This window comes from Pantherophis guttatus, chromosome 6, assembly GCF_059756535.1.
Source record: "Pantherophis guttatus breed Tessera chromosome 6, ASM5975653v1, whole genome shotgun sequence".
NCBI classification, from domain to species: Eukaryota; Metazoa; Chordata; class Lepidosauria; order Squamata; family Colubridae; genus Pantherophis; species Pantherophis guttatus.
This window is the reverse complement of record NC_142068.1, coordinates 3,690,136-3,706,042: the sequence shown is the minus strand read 5'-3', so window position 1 is coordinate 3,706,042 and position 15,907 is coordinate 3,690,136. Positions and strand designations below refer to the sequence as shown.

Sequence of the window (15,907 nt, the reverse complement as noted above, 5' to 3'; positions counted from 1 at the left end):
AGAAGAAGGGGACGGCAGAGAAGGAGGTGGCTGGATGGAGTCACTGAAGCAGTTGGCGTGAGCTTCAATGGACTTGTTGTTGACCTCGACTCCCGAGCCTGTCCTAACAGTGGAGGAGGACTCAGAAGATGAGGGGGAGGAACTGACAAGGTCTCCCTCTCCAGGACCCTCCTCTCTGGCAATGCCTCAGGTTCCATCCGAAGGCCAGGAGGAACAGCCTGGGATGTGCCAGGAGGCAGGCATATCGGAGAACCAATTGATAGGGAGCGAGGATGATGAATCCTGGCTTGATCCCAGGCAGCGTCGGAGGGAGAAGCGTGCACAGCAACGGAAGAGGCGTGGGAGGGCCAGAGATTGAGCTGAGTCACGGAGCCACGCCCCACCAGGAATAAAAATGGGTGGGATGGCTCTTCAAGCTTTGTGACGGACAAAGTTAAACCCTGAAAGTCACATCGTGATCTCTGAAATTCGGCTTGGATATATTTTGGACTGAACTCTTGTCTCATGGATAATTTGTTGCTCCTGGAACGGACTGAAGATAAGTCCTCTTCTGCTTTATGGGAGTGAAAATGGTCTTGGCAGGCATTCGGCACTTTGCTGCCAAAACCTTGGTCTGCCAGGAATTCTAATCTGTTTACCTAATAAAATATTGGCAGGCGTGCTTGGTATTACGTTTGCCTGTGTGGGGAAGGGGGACAGAACAGGACTCTGGAGGATGGTAGAGGACAGGAAGGCTTGGAGGAATGTTGTCCATGGGGGTCGCGAGGGGTCGGACATAATTTTGCAACTAATGACAACATCACAAAAAGACCACAGGCAGAACAAGTGAGCAACCAGTGCAGTTCACACAACTGTGGCGCCTTGTGGGTCACCCCAAAAACTGTCTGTGCAGCTGCCTTCCACGTAAACTGTAGCTTCCGAATACAGATAATCCTCAATTTACAACCATCCGTTTAGTGACCATTCAAATGTTACAAAGAAAAAGTGACGTGAGCTTTTTTTCGCACTTACAACCGTGGTCACGTGATCCACAGTCAGACACCTGGAACTGACACATATTTAGGACGGCTGCAGTGTCCATGGGATCCTTTTGGGACCTTCTGGGAAGCCAAGTCAACGGGGAAGCCAGATTCACTGAACAACCGTCTTACTAACTTAACAGCTGTAGTGATTCAGCTGACGACTGTGGCAAGAAAGGTCGTAAAATGGGACGGAACTCACCGAACAACTCTCTCTCGCTTAGCATGGAAATTTGGCACTCGATTGTGGTCGTAAGTCGAGAATTACCTTACTCGTCAAATGTCCCAAAGGTGCTTTTTTTCAAAAAGGAGGCAACTGGACTTTCTGGTTTTTCTTTGAAGACGTTTCGCATCTCCTCCAAGAAGCTTCTTCAGCTCTGACCGGATGGTGGGGAATGGAAGGATTGATACTCCTTGCAGGCAGCTGGTCGTTTGCATCCTTTGAGAGAGTCCTTGAGGCCACTTGAAGGTTTGTCTGTGTCCTCAGGGTCACCCGAGTGGTGCAAAGGGTTGTGGAGCCTTCTTGGCTGCAGGATATTTTCTGTCCTGTGTCCCTTCAATGTTGAAGGCAGGTGTAGCTGTTGGGGATGAGTCTGTGTTGTCCAAGAAGTCTCCACACCCATTTGCACTACTCAGGTGACCCTTCCTTCTTTCCTTCCCTCCTCTCCATCCTTCCTTCCTTCCTTCCTCTCCATCCTTCCTTCCCTTCCTTCCTTTCCTTCCTTCCTTCCTTCCCTCCTCTCCATCCTTCCTTCCTTCCTTCCTTCCTCTCCATCCTTCCTTCCCTTCCTTCCTTCCTTCCATTGAGGCCCTTGGAAGTTTGCACTATTCAGGTGACCCTGAGGGCTCAGATAAACCTCCAAGTGGCCTCAACGACTCTCTCAAAGGATGCAAATGACCAGCTGTCTGCAAGGAGTATCAATCCTTCCATTCCCCACCATCCAGCCAGAACTGAAGAAGCTTCTCGGATGAGAAGCAAAATGTCTTCAAAAGAGAAAAACCAGAAAGTCCAGTTGCCTCTTAAAAAAAAAAACACCTTTGGGACAACTATGGCCTGGATGAGGGAGAATCTCTACAGGTATAGTTGATGGGTTCATACTTTCTCCAAAACCTGTTTTCAATCGCACCCCAGTAACGCAGAATACCTGAGCTCCGAAGGCAGAGGTTCATGAGCAAAGCGACTGAGTAGGCCAGGGTGTAATCAGACATGGAGTCCGTATCCTTTAGGGCCTCCACCAACCATGGTATGAGCCCATCCTTAATCATCGTCGACTGCAAAGCCCGCCTGGGGATTCAGAAAAACACAAATAGAAGTATAATGTTCTAATTCTGTTCCAAGATATAACGTTATACTCCAACTCACAGCAGTTCATTTATGACTGTCCAAAGGTACAACGGCATTGAAAAAAGTGACTTAGGACCGTTTTCCACACTTATGACCGTTACACCATCGCCATAAGGAGCCTTGGTGGTGCAGCAAATTAAAGTGCTGTTAAGTAGCACCAGCTGCCTGCAATTACTGCGAGTTCAAATCTCACCAGGCTCAAGGTTGACTCTGCCTTCCATCCTTCCGAGGGAGGTAAAATGAGGACCTGGATTGTGGGGGCAATAAGCTGACTTTGTATAAAAAAAGAACACCGCTTGGGGGGGGGCGAAAGCCCTACTAAGCAGGTATATACAAAAGTATGAAGGCTATTGCTTAACGCATTGTAAGCCGCCCTGAGTCTCCGGAGAAAGGCGGCATATAAATCGAACCAATAAATAAATTAAATAAATGCTCAGTCACTTGATCAAAATTAAGATGCTTGGCCACTGACTCATATTTATGACGGTTGTGGTGTCCATGGGGCCATATGATCTCCTTTTGCGACCTTCTGACAAACAAAGTCATTGGGGAAGCCAGATCCTCTTAACAACCGTGTTACTAGAATAGAATAGCAGAGTTGAAAAGGACCTTGGAGGTCCTCTAGTCCAACCCCCTGCTTAGGCAGGAAACCCTACACCACTTCAGACAAATCTGTTGTCCAATCTCTTCTTAAAGACTTCCAGTGTTGGAGCAGCCACAACTTCTGGAGGCAAGTCGTTCCACTGATTAATTGTTCTGTCAGGAAATTTCTCATTCAATTCCAGGTTGCTTCTCTCCTTGATGAGTTTCCACCCGTTGCTTCTTGTCCTGCCTTCAGGTGCTTTGGAGAATAGCTTGACTCCCTCTTCTTTGTGGCAACCCCTGAGATACTGGAAGACTGCTATCATGTCTCCCCTGGTCTTTCTTTTCATTAAACTAGACATACCCAATTCCAGCAACCGTTCTTCATATATTTTATCCTCTCTAGTCCCCTAATCCTCTTTCTTGCTCTTCTCTGCACTCTTTCTAGAGTCTCCACATCTTTTTTACATCATGGCGACCAAAACTGGACGCAGAATTCCAAGTGTGGCCTTACCCAGGCCTTATAAAGTGGTATTAATACTTCACGTGATCTTGCTATCCCTGTTTATGCAGCCTAGAACTGTGTTGGCTTTTAACACAGTTCTTAACAACTGCATGATTCACTGTCTTCTGGTGCTTTGACCCCCCCTCTTCTCTGTGGCAGCCCCTCAAATATCGGAAGACTGCTATCATGTCCCCCCGGTCCAAACTCGATTGCAGAAAATATGACTTCAGTAACAGAGTGGTCAATGCCTGGAATGCGCTACCTGACTGTAGTTTCCTCCCCAAACCCCCAAAACTTTAACCTTAAACTGTCTACTAATTCCTGAGAGGCCTGTAAGGTATGTGCTTAAGTGCACCAGCATGCCTACCATCCTTGTTTATTTATTTATTTATTTATTGGTTCGATTTATATGCCGCCCTTCTCCGGAGACTCAGGGCGGCTTACAATGTGTTAAGCAACAGCCTTCATACTTTTGTATATACCTGCTTAGTAGGGCTTTTTGGCCCCCCCCAAGCGGTGTTCTTTTTTTATACAAAGTCAGCTTATTGCCCCCACAATCCGGGTCCTCATTTTACCTCCCTCGGAAGGATGGAAGGCTGAGCCAACCTTGAGCCTGGTGAGATTTGAACTCGCAGTAATTGCAGGCAGCTGGTGCTACTTAACAGCACTTTAGTCTGCTGCGCCACCAAGGCTCTTAATGTTCTAATATTCCTTTTCACTTACTCTCTTCATGTATTCAAATTATGTTTATACTTTTACCTGTTATCTTATGTATGCTAGACAAATAAACTTCTGATTATGAAACTGGATATACCCAAGTCCTGCAACGGTTCTTCGTATGTTTTAGCCTCCAGCCCCCTAAATCATCTTTTTTGTTGCTCTCTGCACTAGCTAAAGACAAAACTGAAAACAATGCAGAAGAGGCATTCAGCCAGCATCTTCCTTTCGGATGCTTCTATCTATCTATCTATCTATCTATCTATCTATCTATCTATCTATCTATCTATCTAATTATTTTATTTTATTTTATTTTATTTTATTTTATTTTTTTTATTTGTTTGTTTGTTTATTATTTATTTATTTATTTATTTATTTATTTATTTATTGATTGATTGATTGATTGATTGATTGTTCAATTTATATGCCGCCCTATTCCGAAGACTCAGGGCGGCTTACAATGCACTTATAGCAATAGCCTTCATACTTTTGTATATACCTGCTTAGTAGGGTTTTTGCCCCCCCACATAAGCGGTGTTTCTACAAAGTCAGCTTATTGCCCCCACAATCCGGGTCCTCATTTTACCTACCTCGAAAGGATGGAAGGCTGAGTCAACCTTGAGCCTGGTGAGATTTGAACTCGCACTAATTGCAGGCAGCTGGCAGCTAAGGGCTACATAACAGCACTTAGTCCGCTGCACCACCAAGGCTCTAATTGCCCCGAGCTGCAGTGATTCACTTAAAAAAACTGGTGGAGAAAGAAAGGTCGTAAAATGGAGCCAAACTCGCTTGACAAATGTCGCACTCTTTTGCGACCCACTGTGGCAAAAATTTGATAATTTTCAATGTGTGTTGAATGTTAATTCACTTTTAATGTTGATATTGTAAACTTTTTAAAAATTTACCTTTTTGAAAACTTTTTTGAATTTCTTGGTGTATATATATATATATGTATGTCATGTATTATATGTGGGAGAAAGTCAATTTAAACCAGCGGGTCCCCAACTTTTCCAGCTTCGCAGCCTGGAAAGTCCGCTAGCAGCTCCATTCATACGAATGGAGCTTCGCGCATGAACGCAAGGGCCCTCCGCTCGTGCGCTCTTTCCCATTCCTCCCGCCGCCCAGTTTCGAACAGGCCACAGCCCAGGAGTGGGCCACGGCTGGGAAATTGTGGATGTCCTGACTTTAGAGAACATGATTCAGAGAAATGGCCCTACGATAGTTCTCTGCTCCAGAAGGAAACCAGGATCCGTGAAAAGAGAGATGGTGCTGAGTTCATACATGGGAGGATTTGATAGCGGCCCGGGTTAATGTTTGACCGAGCAGGCAGGAACATTTGATCAGAATTACGCAACCGTCCTTCTTTTCTCACCGTGGGCGATAAGCCATAAAGAGTGAGGGAAAAAAAGTTGACATGTTTATTGCCTAGAATGCAGACTATTAAGCTCGGCTGATACTGCTTAGCTCACCTGTTCTGCTTTCAGGTGGCTGCTTAACCCTTCACTCAGATCACCTGTTTAACACTCCAGATTACCTGTTTAACTCTTCCGCTCTCCCACACGCGCCTTGCACGAGACTGCCACCATCCGGTAACGCCAGCACACTTGGAAGGGTTTCTGGTGTGCGTCACTGTGTGGTTTAATGGGTTTTGTTACAGCAGTGTTTCTCAAACTTGGTAGCTTGAAGATGGGTGGACTTCAACTCCCAGAATCCCCCAGCCAGTGTTGCTGGCTGGGGGATTCTGGGAGTTGAAGTCCACCCATCTTCAAGCTTCCAAAGGTTGAGAAACACTGCGCTACAGGTAGTCCGGTTTGTTTAGCGTCCATTCAAAGTTACGACAGCACTTTCCACGGGAAAGCCTGATTCACTTAACAACTGGGGTTACCAACTTGTCAACCGCAGCGATTCACCTGAACAACCGTGGCGAGGAAGGTCGTAAAACGGGGCGAAACGCCCTTGGCAAATTGTCTCGCTCAGCAACAGAAATGTTGGGCTCACTTAAACGACAGAAATTTTGTTCCTAAGTTGAGGACTACCTGAAGTCAAAGCACCTGAGGGCAGTTTGTCAAAATGAAGCCATGTGGCTTCCAGCCCTCGGGAGTCTTTAGCCAGTGGCTGCAGAAATGTGTAAGTCCTTGGCGCTCTCTTAAGCTTGGCTGTTTCGCTGCAGACGTTTCATGACCCAACTAGGTAACATCATCAGTTCTAGAAGGGAGAGGAATTTGTGGGGAGGAGGAAGAGGAGGAGGAGGAGGAAGAGGAGGAGGAGGACGACTGTGGGGTCCTTGGTGCTCCCTGAAGTGGGTGGTTTTCTTGCAGACATTTAATGACCCAACTTGGTAACATCACCAGTGCTAGAAGGGAGAATGGTTTGCTGACAGGAGGAGGAGGAGGAGGAGAAGGAGGAGGAGGAGGAGGAGGACGATGACTGTGGGGTTGTTAGTGCTCTCTGGTTTTCTTGCAGGTGTTTCATTACCCAACTAAGTAACATCCTCAATGCTAGAAGGAGGGGGGAATGCTCTTTGTTTATATACAATATAACCCCGCTTTCTTTTATCATTGATGATGCAACCTAGTTGGCTGAAAAAAGACCCCAACCAAACTCAAAGAGCACCAAGGACCCTACAGTCCTCCTCCTCCTCCCCGCAATCCCCACTCCCTTGTAGCACTGATGATGTTACCTAACTGGGTAATGAAATGTCTGCGAGAAAACAGCCAAGCTCAAGAGAGCGCCAAGGACCCCACAGTTCAATTCTGAGCTACAAACATCCTCTTCTATTGGAACCCCACCAACGTGGAAGGTCAGAATCCGAATCAGAACAGAGTTTGGGAGGGACCTTGGAGGTCTTCTAGTCCAGCCCCCGGCTCAAGCAAAAGCCTTGGTGGCGCAGCGGACTAAAAAAAAACCTGCTGTTAAAGTCGAACTTCGCTGCCAGCTGCCTGAAATTACTGCAAGTTCAAATCTCACCAGGCTCAAGGTTGACTCAGCCTTCCATCCTTCCGAGGTAGGTTAAATGAGGACCCGGATTGTGGGGGCAATAAGCTGACTTTGTATAAAAAAAGAACACCGCTTGGGGGGGGGCCAAAAAGCCCTACTAAGCAGGTATATACAAAAGTATGAAGGCTATTGCTTTACGCATTGTAAGCCGCCCTGAGTCTCCGGAGAAGGGCGGCATATAAATCGAACCAATAAATAAATAAATAAATAAATCCTATACCATTTCAGACAAGGGATGAGGTGGGTGCAGATGGGCTCTACGGAAGCCATGCTGACGATCCCAGCAGAAACCAGTTTAGGACAAAGAAATACACCAGCAAGTAGTGGCATTTTTTTTGTCTCACCACGACTGACATATTCTCTCAGGCTTTAGTTTCTAAGTAGGGGAGGGAGCAAATTCAAACTCTGGTGTTTCTCCCACTCTCAGAGAGAGCGATTGCTTTGAACCTCTTTTCAAGAGAGGAAGTTGTATCTTCCCGGCAAATAAAGGATCTGGTTTTAGGAAGTCTGTGCATTAGGGAAAATGTTAATTTATTTATTTTTATTTTTTTTAAAATTTGATTTATATGCCGCCCTTCTCCGGAGACTCAGGGCGGCTTACAATGCGTTAAGCAATGGCCTTCATCCTTTTGTATATTTATACAAAGTCAGCTTATTGCCCCCACAAACTGGGTCCTCAATTTACCTACCTTAGAAACGATGGAAGGCTGAGTCAACCTTGAGCCTGGCGAGATTCGAACCTGCAGTAATTGCAGGCAGCTGGTATTTATTTATCTATCTATCTATCTATCTATCTATCTATCTATCTATCTATCTATCTATCTATCTATCTATCTTCTATACCGCCCCTCTCCCGAAGGACTTAGGGCGGTGTACAGCCTAATTAAAAACACAGTCAAAATTTAAAAATAATTAAAATTATTAAATAAAAGGCCCAATTTATAAAACCCCAAATTTAAAATCCCATTTAATAACAGTGCTTTAGTCTGCCGCGCCACCAGGGCTCTTTTTTGGGCCTGGTGGAAATCCCACAGGAAAGAAATAGCTACAACTGGCCATAATCTGGAGTATCCCTTTTCCTTTTTTTTTAATTCGTTCCTTTTTTTAATTACTATTTTCCTTAAAGTTAGCAAAGTATAAAATACACGTGGAAATAAAGACAGCAGGGAAGCGGGGAAAGGAGGAAAGGGGCAGGCAGAAGTGTGGGTTAAAGGATAATATATATATATTTTTAAAGCCTTAACTCCCAACACAGATAAGTAGAATAAAGATAGCAGCAGGTATGTTTACCTTTGCATCCTTAATATACACTGGCTGTTGCTATAGCAACCAATCGATCTAATCGCACCAAAGTCCCAGTTTCATTTCTTTCTGTCTCAAGCACAAAATGCAGGAAGTAGTTTTGACGTAGAAATGAAATTGGAGGTATTTCTTTATTTAAAATTATATCAGTTAGTTCTAGCTGTATCTCATAGATTCACTCCTTTGTGACAAATACTTTTTTTTTTGCAAAAGGAAAAAAAAATTAAAAGAAAGAAAGAAAGTCAGAAAGAAAGAAGGAAGGAAGGAAGGAAGGAAGGAAGGACAAATAAAAGAAAGAAAGAGAAAGGAAGGAAGGAAGGAAAGAAAAAGAAAGAAGGAAGGAAAGAAAGAAAGAAAGAAAGAAAAAGAAAGAAGGAAGGAAAGAAAGAAAGACAAAGAAGGAAGGAACGAAGGAATGAAAGAAGGAAGGAAAGACAGAAAGGAAGGAAGGAAAGGAGGGAAGGAAGGAAAGAAAGAGCGAAGGAAAGACAGAAAGAATGAAAGGAAGAGAGAGAAAGGAAGAAAAGAAAAAGAGAGAGAGAGAGAAAGAAAGAAAGAAAAAAGAAAGAAGACAGAAAGGAAGGGAGGGAGGGAGGAAGGAAAGAAAGAATGAAAGAGAAAGGAAGGAAAGAAAGAAAAAGAGAGAAAGATGGAAGGAAGGAAGGAAGGAAGGAAGGAAAGAAAGAAAGGAAGGAAGGAGGGAAGGAAGGAAGGAAGAAGGACAAATAAAAGAGAGGAAGGAAGGAAAGAAAGAAAAAGAAAGAAGGAAGGAAAGTCAGAAAGAAAGAAAAAGAAAGAAGGAAGGAAGGAAAGACAGAAAGGAAGGAAGGAAAGGAGGGAAGGAAGGAAAGAAAGAAAGAGCGAAAGGAAGACAGAAAGAATGAAAGGAAGAGAGAGAAAGGAAGAAAAGAGAGAGAGAGAGAGAGAGAGAGAAAGAAAGAAGACAGAAAGGAAGGGAGGGAGGAAGGAAAGAAAGAATGAAAGAGAGAAAGGAAGGAAAGAAAGAAAAAGAGAGAAAGAAAGATGGAAGGAAGGAAAGAAAGAAGGAAGGAAGGAAGGAAGAAAAAGGAAGGAAAGACAGAAAGGAAGAAAGAAAGAAAAAGAGAAAGACAAAGCAAGGAAGGAAGGAAGGAAGGAAGAAAGGAAGAAAGAAAGAAAGAAAGAAAGAAAGAAAGAAAGAAAGAAAGAAAGAAAGAAAGAAAAAAAAAGCTCAGAGAGCACCAATAAGCCCAGATCAAGATAACTGTGTATCTTTAAGGTTGAAAGCTAGCAGACCACTAAATAATACATGTAGTCCTTGACTTACAACCATTTGTTTTGTCACCATTCAAAGTTACGACGGCACTTTAAAAAGTGACTTCCCCCAGTTTTTCACACCTACAACCGTTGCGGCATCCCTATGTTTTTATCATCAAAAATTCAGACACTTGGCAACTGACTCATATTTATGACGGGTCACGTGATCCGTTTTTTGTGACCTTCTGACCAGCAAATCCAACGGGGAAGCCGGATTCACTTAACAACCGTGTCCCTAACTTAACGACTGCCGTGATCGACTCAAACCACCGTGGCAGGAAAGCAGGCAGAATGGAGCAAAACTCACTTTAACCCTTGTCTCAATAAGCGATGGAAATTCCGCGCGCGCCACTGTGGTCGTAAGTCAAGGACTACCTGACGTTCTGACTCTTAAGATTGCTTTGGGTCACCAAAAATGGCTCTCTTTCCAGATATCCTTGTAAGAAAACTGTGCAGAGGTTCCTTGGCGGGCATCTCATTTATCTTTTGGGGAAAAGAAGCAAGGCAGCACCACGACCCAGCCCAACCCAATCAGATCCTGCCCACCCCCCCCACCCCCCAATGTTGGCAACCCCCCCACCCCCCCCACCCCCATTCCTCACCTGAGGCTGAGTTTCTGCAGAGCCCCCAGGACGTTCTCCCGGGTAAGGGAGAACTTATCTTCCGCTTTCAACCGTCCTTCCAGCATGCGGAGCAAACGGGGATTCTGGGAAAGGTAGAGACGGCCTGGGAGAAACGGAAGAAGAAAGCAGAGAGCAATGGAGAGAGAGAGAGACAGACAGACAGGCAGCCACCGAGACCTCAAAAGCTCCTTTAAAGTGGCATTCCAAATTTTGCATGGTTTTCCCTCCCTCCTTCACCATGTACATGTATACAGCCAAACTAGAATAGAATAGAATAACAGAGTTGGAAGGGACCTTGGAGGTCTTCTAGTCCAACCCCCTGCCCAGGCAGGAAACCCTACACCACTCCAGACAAAATGGTTATCCAACATCTTCTTAAAAACTTCCAGTGTTGGGGCATTCACAACTTCTGGTGGCAAGTCGTTCCACTGGTTAATTGTTCTCACTGTCAGGAAATTTCTCCTTAGTTCTAAGTTGCTTCTCTCCTTGATTAGTTTCCACCCATTACTTCTCATCCTGCCCTCAGGTGGAAACAAAACTAGACTGTGTTGTTTCTCTGCGTCATATAATATATGTGGGTATAGGCATAATTTTGTTTGTATGCATGTATGTATGTTGTCATGTTTATGTAGTGTTGGTGACCATTTGAGAGCTGAATGCAACGAAATTTCATTTTAATGTATGCCAATTAGTGTATATGCAAAGTGACAATAAAGTCAGTCAGTCAGTCAGTCTGTCTGTCTGTCAGTCTATCTATCTATCTATCTATCTATCTATCTATCTATCTATCTATCTATCTATGTCTGTCTGTCTGTCTTTATGTATATATTTCTCATCTATACTGTATCTCTATATCACTATCACTCTATCATCAATTTATCTCTCTATATATACTGTATATCATCTATATATCTCTATATCACTCTATCACTATCATTCTATCTATATATCAATCTCTCTATATATCTCATCTATCTCTATATATCACTATCTATCTATCACTCTATCTATCTATCTATCTGTCTGTCTTTATGTATATATCTCTCATCTATACTGTATCTCTATATCACTATCATTCTATCTATCTATATAACAATCTCTATATATATACTGTATATCATCTATATATCTCTATATCACTCTATCACTATCACTCTATCACTCTATCTATCACTCTATCTATCTATCACTCTATCTATCTATCTATCTATCTATCTATCTGTCTTTATGTATATATCTCTCATCTATACTGTATCTCTATATCACTCTTTCTATCTCTATCTATATAACAATCTCTCTCTCTATATATATACTGTATATCATCTATATATCTCTATATCACTCTATCTATCTATCACTCTATCTATCTATATTTATCTATCTATCTATCTATATCCTGTGACCACAAGAAGGTCGCAATGGTCGAAAGTGTGAAAAACGGTCCAAAGTCCCATTTTCTGTACTGCCATTGTTAGTCCCTGAACTCCTGAAAAACACAGGCTTTGTGGTGGGTTCGAAACATGGACTTTTCTTTGGGACCTAGTCCTACCTGTCAGCTTTACGTGCTGGTACCATTGAGGGAAAAGGACCAGTGAGTTGATTTGATGACTGGCACAGAGGTTTCTATGAGCTTCGGGAGAACTTTCCGAGGTAAAGTATTGTGTTTCCCTGAAAATAAGACCCTGTCTTATATATTTTTTTGCTTCAAAACAAAGGCACCAGGTTTTATTTTCGGAGGGGGGGTGGGAATATGTCGTCCACTGACTCATCTCACTTGCGTTGCCCTTCGGCTTCTTTGTCACTGTCAGAGGCCTTCAGGAACTTCTTCTGCGGCCGTCAAGGCTTTCCTGAAGGTCTCTGCAGCCAATAAGAGCGCTCCGGATCAATCTGGAGCTCTGTTATCAGCTGCAGAGGCCTTCAGGGAAGCCTTGCTGGCTGCAGAAGAAATGGGCCAAGGTGTGCAAGGACTGGCTGCAACTGTTCGAAGGTAAGTAGCAAGGCCGCTTCACGCCCCCATCCCAGCTTAATTTTTACCCGTGCACCCTGGAGTGAACGGGGTCATAATTAGGGCTTATTTTATTTATTTATTTATTCATTCATTCATTCATTCATTCATTCATTCATTCATTCATTCATTCTTCATTCATTCATTCGGCTTCTATGCCGCCCTATCTCACAATGGACTCAGGGCAGCTCACAACAATAAAACACAAGCCACAATAAAAATAAAGACTAAAACCTAAAAAATTTAAAATTAACCCTTAAAACCAATTAAAACCCCGTCATCAGACCAGGTCAAGGGATTTAAAAAGCCAAGTTTTTAATTCCCGGCGGAAGGTGCGAAGGTCAGGCGCTAGTCGGAGCTCCGGGGGAGTTGATTCCAGACGGTGGGCGCCCCAACCGAGAAGGCTCTACCCCTGGGGGCCGCCAGCCGCCACTGTCTAGCCGACGGCACCCTGAGTAGGTCCTCTCTATGGGTGCGAACCGGGCGATGGGATGTCGTTGCTGGCTGTAGGTGGTTCACCAAATATCCTGGACCTAAGCCATGTAGGGCTTTATAGGTCAACACCAGCACCTTGAATCTCACCCGGAGGGCAACCGGTACCCAATGCAAACCGCACAGGAGGGGTGTAACATGGGAGTATCGGGATTCTCCCATCACAACCCGCGCGGCTGCATTCTGCACCAGCTGAAGCCTCTGAGTGGTCCTCAAGGGCAGCCCCATGTAGAGAGTGTTGCAGTAGTCAATCCGTGGTTGGTTTGGTTTAGGTTTATTAAATTTGTATACCGCCCTTCTCGCGAAGGACTCAGGGCGGTGAACAGCCAAGATTAAAATACATGCAATATAAAAATTAAAACAAATTAAAACAGAATTAAATTAAATTGGCTTCCCAAAATTTAAAACCCTTTGCCCATAAAATAACCCATTAAAATTTTAAGCCAGCCTGGCTTGCTGGAATAGGAAGGTCTTCAAAGCTCGACGGAAAGTACGGAGGTCCGGGATCAGTCATATTCCTGGGGGTAGCTCGTTCCAGAGGGCGGGTGCCCCCACAGAGAAGGCTCTCCCTTGGGGGTAGGTGTCAGCTTTGGAAGCCATATTAACACCGGAAGCTTCCACGCTGCCACCTTCTTGTGCTTGGGAAAGGAGGAGGGGGAATTTAGTAGAGTGATTGTAGTTAGACATACCGTATTTCCCCGAAAATATATATGTTTTATATTTTTTGGAACCCCGAAATAAGCGCTTGGCCTTATTTTCGGGGAGGTCTTATTATTTTGGGGCGCGTGGAGCAAGACGGGGCTCCTCTTGCCGTCTTACCTGATTTCCAGCTCTGCGTTTAAATATTTTCAGGGAGGGCTTATTTTCGGGGGGAGACTTATTTTAGCGCAGGCGCTCAAACGCCCGATGGGGCTTATTATCAGGGGATGTCTTATTTTCGGGGAAACGGGGCAATAGCATTCTTCCCTTCGGTCAAGGTCATGGTGCTCCTGCATCTGGAGGAGGAGTGGTGTTGCAGTGGTGGTTCAAGTTGGGACGGATGGAAATTGAGCCATGTGACGGACTGATGGGTGCAGGGGCTGGATTTGGGGTTTTGATTTACTAAGAGAAAACCGGGAACTCTCAGATTCGGGTTTTCCCCAGATGTGTCAGTACACCTACTCTAATAAATGGAAGATTTATTTTATTGTTGGCTGTTCACCGTCCTGAGTCCTTCGGGAGAAGGGCGGTATATAAATCAAATAAAAGTAAAAGTAAAAGTAAAGATTTGAGAGGATGCCTGTCTCGGAGTTTTTGGTTGGAGTTGGGTTGTTCTGGAACGCTGACAGTATTTATTTATTTATTTATTTATTGGTTCGATTTATATGCCGCCCTTCTCCGGAGACTCAGGGCGGCTTACAGTGCGTTAAGCAATAGCCTTCATACTTTTTGTATATACCTGCTTAGTAGGGCTTTCGGGCCCCCCTAAGCGGTGTTCTTTTTTTATACAAAGTCATCTTATTGCCCCCACAATCCAGGTCCTCATTTTACCTCCCTCGGAAGGATGGAAGGCTGAGTCAACCTTGAGCCTGGTGAGATTCGAACTCGCAGTAATTGCAGGCAGCTGGTGCTACTTAACAGCACTTTAGTCTCCTGCTCCACCAAGGCTCTTATATTGGGCTTATATTGGGTGTAAAAATCAAGCTAGGACTTACTTTCGGGGTAGGTCGTATTTTTGGGGAAACAGGGTAGCTACTTTTATGCTCCGCCTCTTACCTTCCGCCAGGGAGGCAAACGTATTGATGAGCCTGGCGGTGTACTGGCGAACAACCTCACACTTGGACTGGATCAGCATTAAGACGCTTCTCTGCAAGGGAACCCCAACATTGAAACGGTTGCAGTTAATCCTGGCATACTTGACGTGAAATAACAGCAAAAGCAATCAATAGCACTCAGACTTATATCCACGCTCCACAGTGTTTTACCGCCAGTTTCCGGCAAAGCATGTCCATTGCAGACAATGGATTTACTTAATGACCGCAGGGTCCACTTAATGACCATGGACTGGCTTAATAACCATGGGCAAGATTTAGTGGCGGAAGCGAGACTAGCTGGGATTTTAGCAGTAGCACTTCCGCCACAAAGGAAGGAAGGAGGAAAGGAAGGGAGGGAGGGAAAGAAGAAGGGAAGGAAGGAGGGAGGGAGGCAGGGAAGGAAGGAAGGAAGGAAGGAAGGAAGGGAGGAAGGAAGGGAGGGAGGGAGGAAGGGAGGGAGGCAGGGAAGGAAGGAAGGAAGGGAGGAAGAGAGAGAAAGAAGAAGGGGAGGGAAGGAAGGAAGAAAGGGAGGGAGGGAAGAAAGAAGAAGGAAGGAAGAGGGGAGGGAAGGAAGGAAAGGCAATAGCATTTACACTTATATACTGCTCCACAGTGCTTTACAGTCCTCTCTGAGCAGTTTACAGAGCCAGCATATTGCCCCCAACAATCTGGGTCCTCATTTTACCAACCTGAGAAGGACGGAAGGCTGTGTCAACCTCGAGTGGGTCAGGATTGAACTGGTGGCTGTGGGCAGAGTCAGCCTGCAATGTAGCATTCTAACCACTGCACCACCACAGAAGGGAGGGAGAGAGAAAGGAAGGAGGGAGGGAGGGAGGGAGGGAGGGAGGGAGGGAGGAAGGAGAGAGAGGAATAGCAATAACAATAGCACAGACTGTGGTTTGAACTGGGAGCAGTTTATAGAGTTAGCCTCCTGCTCCTAACAATCTGGGCCCTCATTTTACCGACCTCGGAAGGACGGAAGGCTGAGTCTACCTTGAGCCGGTCAGAATCGAATTCCTGGCTGTGGGCAGAGTCAGCCTGCAATAATGCATTCTAACCCTTGTGCCACCTTGCAGTGGTTTAACGTGACTGTTCAGTGGACCAAGCTTCCTCCATTCACCTTCACCTATGTCAGAAGGTTGCAAATGACCGTCGGGACATTACAAACCGTCGTTACTAACATGCCAGTTGCCAAGCATCTGGCATTTTGATCGTGTGACAGTGGAGATGC

General features: G+C 44.9%; 1 protein-coding gene across 2 annotated transcripts in view; it reads right to left on the bottom strand.

Annotated features, from left to right (window-relative positions):
- ARMC9 (armadillo repeat containing 9) overlaps positions 1-15,907 on the bottom strand; it is a 138,813-nt gene that overhangs the window by 60,975 nt on the left and 61,931 nt on the right. For both annotated transcript variants that reach the window (XM_087872020.1, XM_087872019.1), the window contains 3 exons: positions 14,639-14,729; positions 10,366-10,489; positions 2,165-2,304 (listed from right to left, as the gene is read on the bottom strand). In XM_087872020.1, the coding sequence (XP_087728146.1) occupies positions 2,165-2,304; positions 10,366-10,489; positions 14,639-14,729 (355 nt within the window). The remainder of the gene's footprint in view (positions 1-2,164; positions 2,305-10,365; positions 10,490-14,638; positions 14,730-15,907) is intronic.